The sequence below is a fragment of the Gobio gobio genome (genome assembly GCF_949357685.1).
Source record: "Gobio gobio genome assembly, chromosome: 6".
In the NCBI taxonomy this organism is placed as follows: Eukaryota; Metazoa; Chordata; class Actinopteri; order Cypriniformes; family Gobionidae; genus Gobio; species Gobio gobio.
The window spans coordinates 48,112,084-48,126,423 of NC_137102.1; the positions used below are offsets into that span (position 1 = coordinate 48,112,084).

A 14,340-nucleotide genomic window follows, 5' to 3' on the forward strand; every position below is an offset into this window, starting at 1 on the left:
TATGTGACTTGCTTGACGTTAAAAAGAGTTATTAAACGCAATAGCTTGCAGCAAACAACTCCTTGCAGTCTCGCACTGTCTGCTGTCTGACACACACACCGAAACGTGCGCACAAGCTGTTCTTTTCTCGTGTCTTGTTACGCAATCGAACTGTCAAATACACACATATATATTAAAATGGCTGTCTTGGTGATTATTCATGTAAACACAGTCGGTTATGCTTTAAGTGAAATATATCAGTCGGGGAAAGAAATAGATTTTACACACTTAAAGCAATATCGTATCGCATATCGAATAGCGCATTATTTAACAAGGATATCGCATATCGCATTTTCTTCAATATCGCACAGCCCTACTTTCTTCAGTCGAAAAGAAATTAAATTTTCGGAAGAAAACATTCTAGCATTTTTCATCATATAATGCTTTTCAATTGCAACCAAAATGCTGAAGGTCCAAATCGATGCAGTTTCAAAACGCTTCGATGGGCTTCAGAGGATCTGCGTGATCTCAGACGAGGAATAGGGTCTTATCTAGTGAAACGATCTGTCATTTAAAAAAAAAAAAAAAAAAATGTAATATACTTTTTAAACTAAATTGCTCATCTTGTGCAGCTCTGCGAGGTGCTAATGACGTAATCACGTCAGAAAGGTCACGCTAGACGTAGACAGAAGTACCGCCCCCGTGTTTACAAGCGCTTGTGCGAAGACTAATACAAACGCCCTACAAAATAAAAAAGGTAAAACAACGATATTGGACGATTTTGAAGTTGAAAATTGAGTGTTTTTGGTAAAGGGCGTTTGTATTAGTCTTCATACGAGCGCTTGTAAACACGGGGGTGGTACTTCTGCCTACGTCTAGCGTGACCTTTCCGACGTGTTTACGCCATCCTTAGCACCTCGCAGGGCTGCGCAATATATTATTATTATTTTTTTTTTTTTAAATGACCGATGGTTTCGCTAGATAAGACCCTATTCCTCGTCTGGGATCACGCAGAGCCTCTGAAGCCCTTCGGATCGCTTTGAAACTGCATTGATTTGGACCTTCAGCTTTTTGGCTGCAATTGAAAAGCATTATATGATGAAAAATCCTGGAATGTTTTCTTCAAAAAACTTAATTTCTTTTCGACTAAAGACATGAACTTCTTGGATGAGATGGGTGTGAGTAAATTATCAGGAAATTTCTCAAAGCACATAACATAACAATAATAATGAACTTAAACAACTTACTTGACTGCTGCAGATTCATTTCGGCGTTGATAATGTTGCCATTGAAATCCATAAATTCGAGTCACGAACCGCTCCGAGTATAACGTCACGGGTTTCCATCTCTTCCAAATGGCAGTAGTTATGGCGTGAACAGCATGTGCTGGTTGTTTTGGTTCAGGAGGAACTTTAAGAGGTGGCTGTTGTTTTGTTTGCAGTACTCGGTGACTGACGTCTGTCTAGCTCTACATATAGCATAAAACACGCTGATGATGTGATGGAAATACATACGTTGACAGGCAGGTAAGACATTTGGTCCGAATGCAATTTTTGGACGAACATTTTATGGTCCACAGACGATATATAAATACATTTAGACCACTTAACTTAGTGATTGCTATCAGGATGTGAAGAGACTTTTAACCAGCAAACAAATCGCCTACCCTGCTTTTAATATTTCATTAGATGACAACAGCTTGATCTTGGTCATTTAAAACGGCATGGGGGTATTTTTAAACACGTGACAGTACTTGTTTCATCATTTTATGGATAGAGATGCAAACATCAAGTCTTGTTTATTCGAATGCCTGTTTCTAAATGCAGATGGGTTTACTAGCCTCAAAATCAATATTTGTGTCAGACTTGTTTACCTCTATGCAGTCAAATGACGACAGTAATCCATACGTGTATGTTCTTCCACCATTTATTAGTTCACCAAATACAGTGAAAATGGTATTTTAATATGCAATGATTCATTCTTAGAATGTCATGACATTTTTGTTGCTTTTTTGCTTGATAAAACGATGTTCCATTATTGAAAAGTATTAAGGTTTCATGCACAACAAACCATAGTCAGTTTCTTTAGAATAATGGTACAAAACAAAGCAAAAAATAAATCAACTAAAATCAACGAAACAAACGTAATGTCCAAAAAACCTGTCAAATAACAAGTCATTTGAAGATGTCCGTAAACAGTGCAGTAGATTTCTAATATCGCCATTTTTCTAACAAATTCAACAAAGCTCAAGTCACAGTTTACGATTTTCCATATAACAGTAGTTCAACACAGATGTGTAGGTGTGCAAAAAACCAGAGAAACATTCATTCATCAAGTCTTTCAAAAAAAAAACATCCCAACCAAACTGAATTATCCTCTCGTCCCTGTCTAAAGATTTTTCTCTGAAATATAAACATCCTTGTTGATGAATCTTTAAGACGACATACTAGCATATCATTTTAAATAACAAATATTTAGATATAAAAATACAAATATGATTTATTTATTTTTTTCAAAAAGAAGCGTGCCAGGGTAAGATTCATGGTGGCACCTCTGTTGGCACCGGAGTGAAAGTTCATGCAAAGAGATGGACACGACAAAAAAATGTGAGGAGCTGATGAAAAAAATCGAAATATATAAAACATAAAAGGGATTGGAAGAAACCAAGATGCATTCATGTTGGTTTAATTACATGAGGTGGTAATGCACAATGTTCCTCTGTGCTGTACTGATGATGTGAATCCGTGGCGCAGGTGCGCAAATCAGCTGCAGTGAAGGGCAAAACAATAGATCAGCAAACGACGCCTCAAAGACTATACGCTTCAACACCTGTGGGCATGTGTATGATAATATTCTCAATTTCTGAAAAAGAACATGATGCAAAAGAGCGAAAGAAAATATTCACATTGCACCATCCGTACATATAGTTCAATTATCATTATGGGAGCTCAATATCTTTGTGTGTGTGTGTGTGTGTGTGTGTAGCCTATGTGAAGTCTAAAATGTCTCTAAAAGCAGCAGTCGAACTGAAGTCGACGCTCAAGGCAGATCCATATGTGTGTGTGTGGTGTGTGTGTGTGTGTGTGTGTGTGTGAAGGGGAAGGTCTTTGAGCAAAGATACTGTACAGCTATAGTAACAGAGCTTAAGATGCGGTTCAGTCTTCGTTTGAACTTCGCGTTGCTTACAGCGCTTTTGGAAGATGATGGTCGTGGAATAATAATGACAAGTCCATCCATCTTTATTCACAGAGCCGCAGCGCGCGCAGCCACAACAACGTCTCCGACATCTTCCTCAGAGCTTTCATTCGGGTGTCGTTTATATTGGAGAATTGCCAGCAAACCCCAAAGGAAATTCCGTCTCTCCCTTTCTTAAATTCTCGTCTTCCCTTTTGGTTTAGCCTCCTCGTGGTTCGAGCGTCGTGCCACCGTCCCCCCGTCTCTTTGCAATCTTCTTCACATGCACAACCGACAAGTGCTTCGAATCGGTGATAAAAAATTGAAATGTCTGCAAGGCATCGCGCGGGTTTAAACGCCTGGTGATGATTTGTCGGTCATGCCTTTCAGCACCTCATCTATTCGGTCGTCCTCGATGACCACTGTGAAGAAGAAGAAGACAGACAGCTGATGTCAAGACCTCGCACGATCTACCATTTGCGTATTTGCGCGCTTTGAAACTGCGCAACTGGCTTTAGGATGCAGCACAAACGAATACTAAAATGCATATTAAATGCCTAAATCAAAGTTGCCTTAAATATTATTGCATCGAGGAAAACTGATGACAGATTAACATATATAAAGTCAAATGTTTTGGCTTGTTCTGTCCCATAACGTCACCAAATTATCCAATCGTTTAACATGCATTTAAATGAATAATTCATTTATAAATGAAAATTCTGTCATTTGCCCGCCTTGATGTTGTTCCAAACTGTTGTGCACTGACGGGCTCGGTCACCATTGCTTATTTCTTCCGTCCAATGAAAGTGAATGGTGACCGAGACTGTCTTTCTAACTAACATCTCCTTTAGTTTTGCATATAGCAAAGAAAACGAGTAGCCCAAATTACAAAAGTCTCGATTCCTATAACTTTAATAAGTTATTTTCCATCGGCATAACATTCTCACCTCTCTTCGCCCTGCCGATCTGTCCAAGTTTTGGAGGTCTTTTCGCTTGCGACGCTCCGAAGAACGAGTTGGTGTCCTGCAGCCCGCAGCTGAAGGACATCTGGCTGACATCGTTGTCCGCTCCGTATCCGCTCATTTTCCCCTCTCCGTACGGCAGAACCTCGGACATGACTGCTGTTAAGGACGGGCTCGCGACGCAGAAGGCGCTAAAGAACTGATGCAGGCAGCTGCGGTGGATATGGCAACTATCCCCGCAAAACAAATGCACTTCTTTTTACGTAGATATCCTCGCGCGTAAATGTCAGACTCCTCGCACCGCCAACTTCCAAGGGTACTGGAGTGCTCGGTGCAGAGCGCGTCGTGCTGGGGAGAGCGAGCGAGCGAGAGAGAGAGAGAGCGCGGCTGAGTGTACGGCTACATCAGCGGTCAGGTGAAGTCTGCTGTAAGATACGGGAGATCCCGCGATCATAAAGGAAACCCGGGCGGAACAGTGAAGTCATCCATCCGGGCGTGTGTCTGTTTAGGAGAGAGAGAGAGAGAGAGAGAGAGAGAGAAAGAGAGCGAGATGGGGACTCCAAGAGGTGCAAGGGTGGCCCCTTCAGGCGAAAGTTGAAAATGGCGAGAGGAAACACTGAACTGCGCTCTGTAGTCGCTCGTTTGCGTGTGACGCACAGTGTGCGCATGCAGGGACCTTTGGGAAGCCATGTGTTTGGAAGCTAAACCAGGAAAAGATCGCAAGAAATAGCCGATTTATGGAGCTCGATTGAATCTCAAGAACTTAATACGACTTTTTGGCACTTTTTTGTCCAATTTTGTCTTAAAATAAATAAATAAATAAATAAATAAATATATATATATATATTTTTAATATGTTGCCTTCATTGTTTGTTGCTACTTTACAAACACATTTTATATACTTTCATTTTATATAACAAGGATGTGAACCATTTAGTTAATGTGATTATTCATACATTTAAAAGAACATTAACATGTTTACGTTTATGAATATGAATCACATAAACTAAATGGTCTATTCCCTTGTTCTAAGACTTATAGCCTATATACAAATATTTTTATAAGCTCTAGTTGCTGTTTTTTTTACTCATTTAAAATGCTTAATTCATAATATGTGAGGATTATTCAATTCAATTTGATGGAATTTTACTATAGGCTACAATTGAAATTCGTAAACCTTAAAAAAATGCTTAACATTTTTTGAGTGTAGTAATTTCCAATCATGAAATCTTAATTTTTTTTTAAATGATACAAAGAAAATTGTTTAGATTGCTATAGCATAGGCCTACATTAAATACAATCGTTTTCACCAAGAACGATAACTACAACGATAACTAATCGTTCTAATTATGAGAATAGGAAAGTCCGCATCACGGATAACAACACATAGTAGGGTAAAGATATCACTGAAATCACTTTGAGAACGAGCATTTAAAGCGACAGAAGACATAAACAGAACGTTTTCTTCCGATGGTGAACAACGGACATTCTGCATTGGCAAGACTGGCCTATACGTTTATATGTTTTATAAATAAATAAATATAAAATAATGCAAATAAACATGTCCTTTGTAGCTACGGTTCTTTAAGGACAAATGAGACAAAGTGAATAGGAAAACTACACTGCTTTGGATGGGTTCTTTAGGCCTATTGATAACCGTTTTTATAAATAAAGAACCCATCCAAAGCAGTGTTTAGGCTACAAGTTCTCTCTTTAGTTTGCGAATGAACTGTAGTCGAACAGTAGGACAATGGCCCTGTTGTTTATGTTATCATGTTGTCAATTAATGGCCACTGACTTATGGTTCCCGATAAATGAAAGTTATGAAGAATCTGGAAAATGTTTTGTTATTATTGTTTTGGTTCGCTTAGCCCGATTAGATTGTATACATGGGAAATGTCACCTTAGCCTAACACTACAGTCCTGCTTTCTGGTGCTGTGCAGGCGTCATCAGCGCACGTCACATACGCGTCGCATGTCCTCGGTCTCCAGATGCCGGATGTTGTTCGTCACCGTGGCTCACCTGTTGCCTTTCGCGGTACTTCCTTTTGAATAAGTTATCTGAATGAAGGCTAAGTCAGAAGTTTATGGTTTATGGTAACGACGAACCTGCCTGACATTAATATTCTCTCATGATTTTTTTATTTATTAACCTTTATCTGTTATTAAACTCTCTCTCTCTCTCTCTCTCTCTCTCTCTCTCTCTCTCTCTCTCTCTCTCTCTCTCTCTCTCTCTCTCTCTCTCTCTCTCTCTCTCTCTCTCTCTCTCCTCTCTCTCTCTCTCTCTCTCTCTCTCTCTCTCTCTCTCTCTCTCTCTCTCTCTCTCTCTCTCTCTCTCTCTCTTTTCATACACTTAGAAGATGGGTCCCACTTTGATATGGTGTTAATAATTGGTGTCATTACAGGTGAGTGACAATTCATCTGTATCCAATGGACAAAGTGCCTAGTCTTGATTGGTGAGATAGCAAATGGGAAATGAGGCACAAAAGGCATTTGCCTACTCTGCCTGTATAGCCGGCCCTGACTATTTCAGCACCATGGATAGAGCTCACAAGGGCCAAAAAATTATGTTTAAAGGATTTTTGGACTTCTCCTCTAAACAGGAGAAATACCATCCTATACGCCATTTATCCTCTGCAGCATAACAACTATCTGTGAGCATAGGCTTTTTTTCTCAACTCACGCATTTGATTGTTGGCATGGCAACAGTCCTCAGAAGACTGCAGTTCTCAAAGTTCATTTTCATATCTTCACTGTCCTCCTGAGCAAAAGGATTTTCATAATCTGTGCTGCTCCACTGCTCAAGTAAATTAATGAATGACTGTAGGCCCATCCTCGCAGACAGGTCAGTGAAAACCACAGTGGTCTGCTCTCTGAAATAAACCATATCTTTAGAAATCTACGGAAAACTCCAGAGCTCCATGTGTTGCGCTGCAGATGAGCGAATGTCTGTTATATTTTGAGATTTAAATGTCTAGCTTGACTGGTACACTGTGTATACGTAATGTGTATGTATTTGAATCCGTGATATGTTTCCTATGTGGATGTAGTTTTCATGTTCTGTTCTAGTGAAGTACTGCCAAAAAAGGGGGAAAGATATTGCCTTTGTTTTATCTAATTGTCTTTGCAGAGATTGTTTATTATTATTGTCCATGACAAAGTATTAGGCTCCAGGTGAGTTCAACAGTGGCCCAGATGACTCACCTGTGACCCTTACCAAAGTTGCTTACGTGTATAGGACATAGAGTGTCAAAGATACTCAAAGAGTTAGTTAAAGTTCAACAATTTGACACTATAAGAGTTTATTGAAGATGTTTTTTATGAAATCTGAGAGCTTTCTGTCCCTTCATTGACAGCTACGCAACTGACACTTTGACACTTCAAAAAGCAATTGCTTTATATAGTGAACAGATTTAATTTAGGCATTTATTTACATATAAACATTGATCAGCGAACATAAACAGAAGCTCAACCGAACCTGCTTGATGTGCGAGAACAAACCTCATTGGTTCTTGGTGAAGCTCAAACGTGCTGTCTAACATGAGAATGAACCTCATTGGTTCTTGTGCAGTCCCGCCGCTGGCCGTTTTGATGCCCTAAGCGCGTGGTGCACTTGCACTTGGTGCCCTACCTGCCCTACGCTCAAGCCTGTTTGCTTGACGTGTGTGAACCAATGAGGTTCATTCTCGTGTTACGCAGCACGTTTGAGCTTCTGCAAGAACCAATGAGGTTCATTCTCGTGTTCATCTTTTTGCTGGAGCTCAAAGTGCTGCTTAACACGAGAATTAACTTCAACTCCGACTCCTGGTCTTCATTGAGCATATTGGTCTCTTTATGTGGTTTAACAGTAATTCCCCTACAGTAGACTGTCAATGGAGGGACAGAAATCGCTCAGATTTCATTAAAATATTATCATTTGTGTTCCAAAGGTGAAGGGGTTAAGGGGTCCAAAGCCTTACAGGTTTGGGACGACAGGAGGGTGAGTAAATGATGACAGAAATTTAGGTTGAACTATCCCTTTAATAATGTTACAATGATCTCACACCACAGCAATGCATTTGAAATAATTAGACCAGGCATAAATCAATAAGCAGCATAATGTTCTAAATCACTTGATCTATCACTCAATGCACCTTTCTTTCTTTCTTTCTTTCTTTCTTTCTTTCTTTCTTTCTTTCTTTCTTTCTTTCTTTCTTTCTTTCTTTCTTTCTTTCTTTCTTTCTTTCTTTCTTTCTTTCTTTCTTTGTGTCCTTGGTGTTCAGGTGTTGTGAGCATTGAGTTTTGCCATCACAGAAGTGGGCTGTGTGTGTGGAGAAGTGCTCTGGGAGAAGTGTTTGCGGTCACACTGGTCTCTGCTGAGTCATGCAACGCAACTGCTGAGTCACTCTCTATCCAGCAGAAAAATACAGAGTCAAATGAAAAAGTGAGAGAAAAAAAATGAGGTTTTCAGGGGTGGATGATAAAATGTGGAGCTGTAGTGCATATGTGAGAATGGTAATAGAATATATGCACATACTTTTCAGTTTCTATGGTCAGCAAGCCTCTGGTTAAGAATACAAAAATTCAGTTATGGCCCAATTTCCACCACAATCAATAGTTTTGCCCAAAGCAAAGTTTTTCCAAAAGTTAGTGTAGTTATAAAGGCCATTACATACTCCGTAAGAACAGAGAAAAATGTTCTTGCTCCCAGGGCTGCGAGAACAAAATGATGTCATTTTGTTCTCGCAGCCCTGGTTTGGGGGTTCTTGCAGCTTGTTCTCGACACATCGTCTGAGCAGAACTTTTTTCTTGTGGGTGACTGAGAACTATTGTGCGATTGGTCAGAAATGTAACTGTTTGGTGTCTGCTTTTCTCGTGAAGAATGGAATGTCCTGGCCAGAACGTTCTTGTTCTTGCCACCTTGAGAAAACAAACACATTTCTTTGTTCTTGCGGAGTATGTACCAAGCTTTAAGGCCTACACTCTAAAAAAAAAGGCTCGTAATCATAGGGGAACCTTTTTTAGTGCTATATAGCACCAATTTTGGTGCTTCAGTGGTTCTTCAGCGGTTCTTCAGAGGTGCTATATAGCACCTTAGTCAAAGAACCGGTGAAGAACCTCTGAAGAACCGCTGAAGAACCTCTGAAGAACCGCTGAAGAACCACTGAAGCACCAAAATTGGTGCTATATAGCACTAAAAAAGGTTCCCCTATGATTACGAGCCAAGAACCATTTTTGGTGCAATATAGAACCTTTTTTTTTTTTAGAGTGTAAATGAGACAAGTGATCAGTGAAGAAAGAAAATCAAATATCAGTTTACAATTACCAAGCTGCATTTGGGCAATTTATAGACTGGGTAAACCCAGCCTGATCTGCTGGCAATCTGATTTCACCCCGGCAACTCAGTCTGTACATTCATTTCTACTGCTCCTGTTACACTTTTGCGGGAACCAATCACAGACTGGCTTATTCACCTGGAGCGCTATTGGCGGGTTTACCACAATTGTCGGATAGAGAAGCGATGGGTCGTTGCCTGTTGATCACGCCTCTTGTGGTCTGATTGTTTGAAGGACTATCCAATTGCGTACAGAGTCATTTAATTTATGCTCGTTTATCACGCCTCTTGTGCGGTAGAAAATACATCGCAGATTCCCCAGACCAATGTTCAATCTTAAATTGAGCTTGGTCTGGTGATAGCCAGACAAGGCAATTTATGCATAAAGTGTGAAAACATTTTTTGAAAATGTTCAGATATTGTATTTAGTATACATAAAATGTTAGCTATAAAATTATGTTTTAATTTAATTTGTCTACTAATTTTTAAATTGGTCTATTTTTTTTTATTTATTTACATTTTGTATGATTATTTTCATATTTTAAGATTGAATGTCTGGGTCTGGGAAAAGGGTAAAATATTGAAATAAACACTACAGTTCAAAAAGGGTCAGTGTGGGTTTCTTTAGTTTTTCCCCCTTTTTTTTTTGTTGAAAGAAATGAATCCTCATTAATTTGAACAAAAGGGACCGTAAACACATTTCTTATTTATAATAACAATTTTGATTTCAAATAAATGCTATTCTTTTAAACATTTTGAAAATATTAATATTAAGCAGCACAATTTTCAACATCGATAATAACACTAAATATAGCTGAGCACTAAATCAGTATATTGGAATGATTTCTGCATGTGACACTGAAGACTGGAGTAATGATGCTGAAAATACAGCTTTTTATCACTGGAATAAATTACATTTTAAAATATATTCAAATAGAAAACAGTTATTTTAAATTGCAATAATATTGTAGACTGGGTAAACCCAGCCTGATCTGCCAGCGATTTGATTTCGCCCGGCAACTCAGTCTGGAAACCCGGACACTCATTTCTACTGCTTCTGTTACACTTTTGCGGGAACCAATCACAGACTGACTTATCCACCTGGCACACGTTATTGGCTGATCACGCCTCTTGTGGTCTGATTGGTTGAAGGACTATCCAGTTGCGTACAGAGTCATTTAATTTATGCTCGTTTATCACGCCTCTTGTGCAGTAGAAAATACATCGCAGACTCTCCAGACCAATGTTCAACCTTAAATTGAGCTTGGTCTGGTGATAGCCAGACAAATAATATTGCACAATATTACTGTATTTGTGGTGTGCATGAGAAACTCAAAAACATTAACAAATCTGACTGACTCTTCTTTTGAACGGTAGGCCTATTGTAAGTGAAAATCAGCAGATATTTTTATGAAAGGTTTCCAAGAAGAAAAAAAAAATCTCTCTGAAATAACAGTACCTGTAATTGAAAAAACACCTGTAAACCTAAGTGAGAACAACACTACCTTCTTCTCTGCCAATTCTCAACTGGCTCAAATGTGAGAGGTTGGCTCTTGTGCAGAACACAGTGTCAATGTAATTGGCACCAGCTGATCTGATTCTCTTTGAGAATTTGTTGCCCAGTTCACCGTATTTTCACGCACACCCACACATTCTTCCCTCTGGAGCTTTTAATCAAAAACACTAAAGCAGGAGCACGATCTACAGACAGCCTGTTTAAGCCTGCGGCACAGAAGCAGGTCACTGGAGATGAGACTGCACGCAGATGAGATGAGAGCGTATGCGCAGATGAGGCTCATGCGATTGGGCACGTTGTGAACAGCTGGCACACAGAGACCCCTCCAGGGTTCCAGGAGTCACGCTGAGAAGCATAAGGAGATACGTGAACTTCTCTCTGAGCTTTTGTTCTCATGTCATCTTTGAGAATGTGCTTGTCGTGTCAGCTAATTGATTTAATATGGTTTCCACATCATGACTCACTATTTCACTCTATTGTTTTTTGGACACTACATGCTACGATATCTTTGATTTCTACGGAAATATCAAGTATTAATCATACCCCAATATGTTGAATTTTAAATACCTTGGCATTACCAGTTCCATCATTCCACCATGGTACTACCACAGTATCAAAATAATTTTCAATTTAGTTAACAATATCAACACTGGAATATACCATGGTTTATTAAAAGCACCATGGTATTTTCACCTGATGCAATAACTATATGGTGTCGTCAGGGTAACAAAACCAGCCCAAAAAGTCAATCAACACTAGACCAATGAATATCAAAACTCCACTCCCATACACACATTTTACAATCACTGTTATACATTATACACAATTTCAACTTGAAAATCACTAGTAGTCATAAACAGTCTATTTTCATAAGAAGCTCAAAGGCCCCTCCCTCACAAAGCTCATCCTCTAGCACAGTTTTAGTTGGTAGAATGAAAAATATTTCAATAAAGGCATTTCAGTCAAATACAGTTTATAAAATATGTCATAGTTTTAAACCCTGAGAAAAAATCTACCCTCTGCAACAGTTTAAAGGTGCAGTGTGTAGTATTTATGACAGAAATGCAATATAATATACATTGTTTTCAGTGGTGTATAAAGACCATATTGTACCTTTATGTTTGTATTACCTTAGAATGAGCCATATATCTATCTACATACACCACGGCTCCCCTTACAGTGAAATCGCCATTTTGCACCGTCATGTTTCTACAGTAGCCCTAAACGGACAAACTTCTCTACAGAGAGCTAGTCACTCTCTGCTCTCTCTGATGACAGAATTTTTGTCCTGTGTTGGCCACTGTAGCTTCTCTATGTACTTCGAAAGGGAGGAGAGGTGGGCGATTGTAATTCACAAGCTCACCGCTAGATGACACTCAAATTTACACACTGCACCTTTAAAAGTAGCCCAATAGAGTGGTGCTGGTATGACACATAGACCGTAAAAAAATATGGACGACGTGACTTCATTGACTTCCGCTGACCAGAGTTGAAGCTTTCGTAGGCCCGCTCACGGCGCTGACATCTTGGGACCGAGTCTGCGCAGTAGCAATCTCGGGACTGGAGTTGCGCAGTAGAGAGCAGGAAGTAGAGACGCGATTATCAAAAGCCCGCCCACACTCTCACAGATGCAGAACAATTCATTATGTTACTGAATGATCTATCAATGCATTTCCAGCAGATATTGAAATAATAAAGGGTCTCAATGAAATATGTGCAGTGTTGCATGTTTACTGTAAATTGTCAAATGACCAGAGCTGTTTACTTCCTGTTTGCGTCAAGAGAAGAGGATGGCAGCAAGAAAGCTCCCAAAGAAAAGATCAGTAAAGTATGTTAACATAAGGATGGAACATAGATTTTTGGTACACATCATGTTTAAGGTGTCTAGTATTGATATATGCATTTGCAATTACTTAACTTTGTTTAATGTGGTCATAGAACTCACAAACATGTCACCGGCAACAATAGTGACCGGTGGGATAACCCATTGTATCTACATGCTAATACACATAGGCTACCTGTTCTACCTTACTTTCTGCTGCTATCTAACTTTCTACCTAATTTTACACAGAAACACACACGCACACGGACCCAAGGAAGACTAGCTAGCTAGCTAATTCTGCTAGCTAATTCTGCTGCTACCTAACTTCCTACCTACTGCAACTGTCCACACATGCACAGTTTGCACACACACACACACACACACACACACACACACACACACACACACACACACACACACACACACACACACACACACACACACACACACACACACACACACACACACACACACACACACACACACACACACACACACACACACACACACACACACACACACACACACACAAAGACTAGCTAGCTAACTAATTCTACTTAACTTTCCACACACGCGCGCACACACACACACACACACGCAATTACAGGTAGGCACACACACGCACACCACACACGCACACCAGGAAGACTAGCTAGCTAACACGATGCACCGGTTCCAGAGATGTCGCCATTGTGAGAAACGCACTACCTATGCATGTGAGAAATGCAAAGTACCACAGCACATTGAGTGCTTCAAGCTGTACCATGGAGTGTAGAAAAGGAAAAGAGAAAGACAGGAGAATGCAGTCGGACATAGAGTTCACAAGCATGCGCACACACACACACACACACACACACACACACACACACACACACACACACACACACACACACACACACACACACACACACACACACACACACACACACACACACACACACACACACACACACACACACACACACACACACGTGGTTGCATACAGTTACAAACAAACAGTACTTTGGAGTCTAGAAAAGCTGGGGAAAAAAATCCATCAAAATTTCCTAAATGTTCCAGGAAAATTTTATTTTTTTGTCATTCAAGGCATTGCTTTGCTCTTTGATCTACAACCTATTTTATTTTGTTGTTCAGTCAGTGTTGGCCTATACTTGAAAGCATGTTCAGCCGGCTGCCTCTATCCTAAATGTTTACCTTCATGTTCAGTGTGTTCAATGCATACTGCATTAAAAATTGTTCAAATGAATTTTGCACTAAAAATGAACGTTTTCAAATATAATGTTGCACTAAAGTAAGTTGCACTAAAGTTACAATGTTGAAATACATTGATGATTGTTGTTGTTTTTTGTCTTAAACTCAATATTCGTAACGCTGCTCCCAGTATTCATATTGCTAGCCGATAGTATAAGGCTTATATGTAAAATATTCACACTACAATGAGAGAGCATTTAGAGGCAATGCGGAATCTTTTAAAAGTGATAATACCTAGCCTTTGATATAAGGATTTTATACACTCTTACACACATGCGCGCGCACACACGCACACACACAGAGAGAGACAGAAACACACTCA

General features: G+C 39.6%; 1 protein-coding gene across 1 annotated transcript; it reads right to left on the reverse strand.

Moving 5' to 3' along the window:
• Positions 1–1,888: 1,888 nt before the first annotated feature.
• On the reverse strand, positions 1,889–4,614 carry camk2n2a (calcium/calmodulin-dependent protein kinase II inhibitor 2a). Its single transcript, XM_079819923.1, has 2 exons — positions 4,101–4,614; positions 1,889–3,575 (listed from the first exon to the last, which is right to left on the reverse strand). The coding sequence occupies exons 1-2, from the start codon at positions 4,267–4,269 to the stop codon at positions 3,505–3,507; spliced, it is 240 nt and encodes a 79-aa protein (XP_079676049.1). The 5' UTR covers positions 4,270–4,614; the 3' UTR covers positions 1,889–3,504.
• Positions 4,615–14,340: the final 9,726 nt, after the last annotated feature.

What these genes read in the sequence shown, in the direction of transcription:
- camk2n2a (XM_079819923.1), bottom strand. Translation starts at nt 4,269, where the DNA reads ATGTCCGAGGTTCTGCCGTACGGAGAGGGGAAAATGAGCGGATACGGA. An exon ending in GATCGGCAGGGCGAAGAGAG is followed by an intron (nt 3,576 to 4,100) that starts GTGAGAATGTTA and finishes TCTTCTTCACAG; the next exon opens with TGGTCATCGAGGACGACCGA.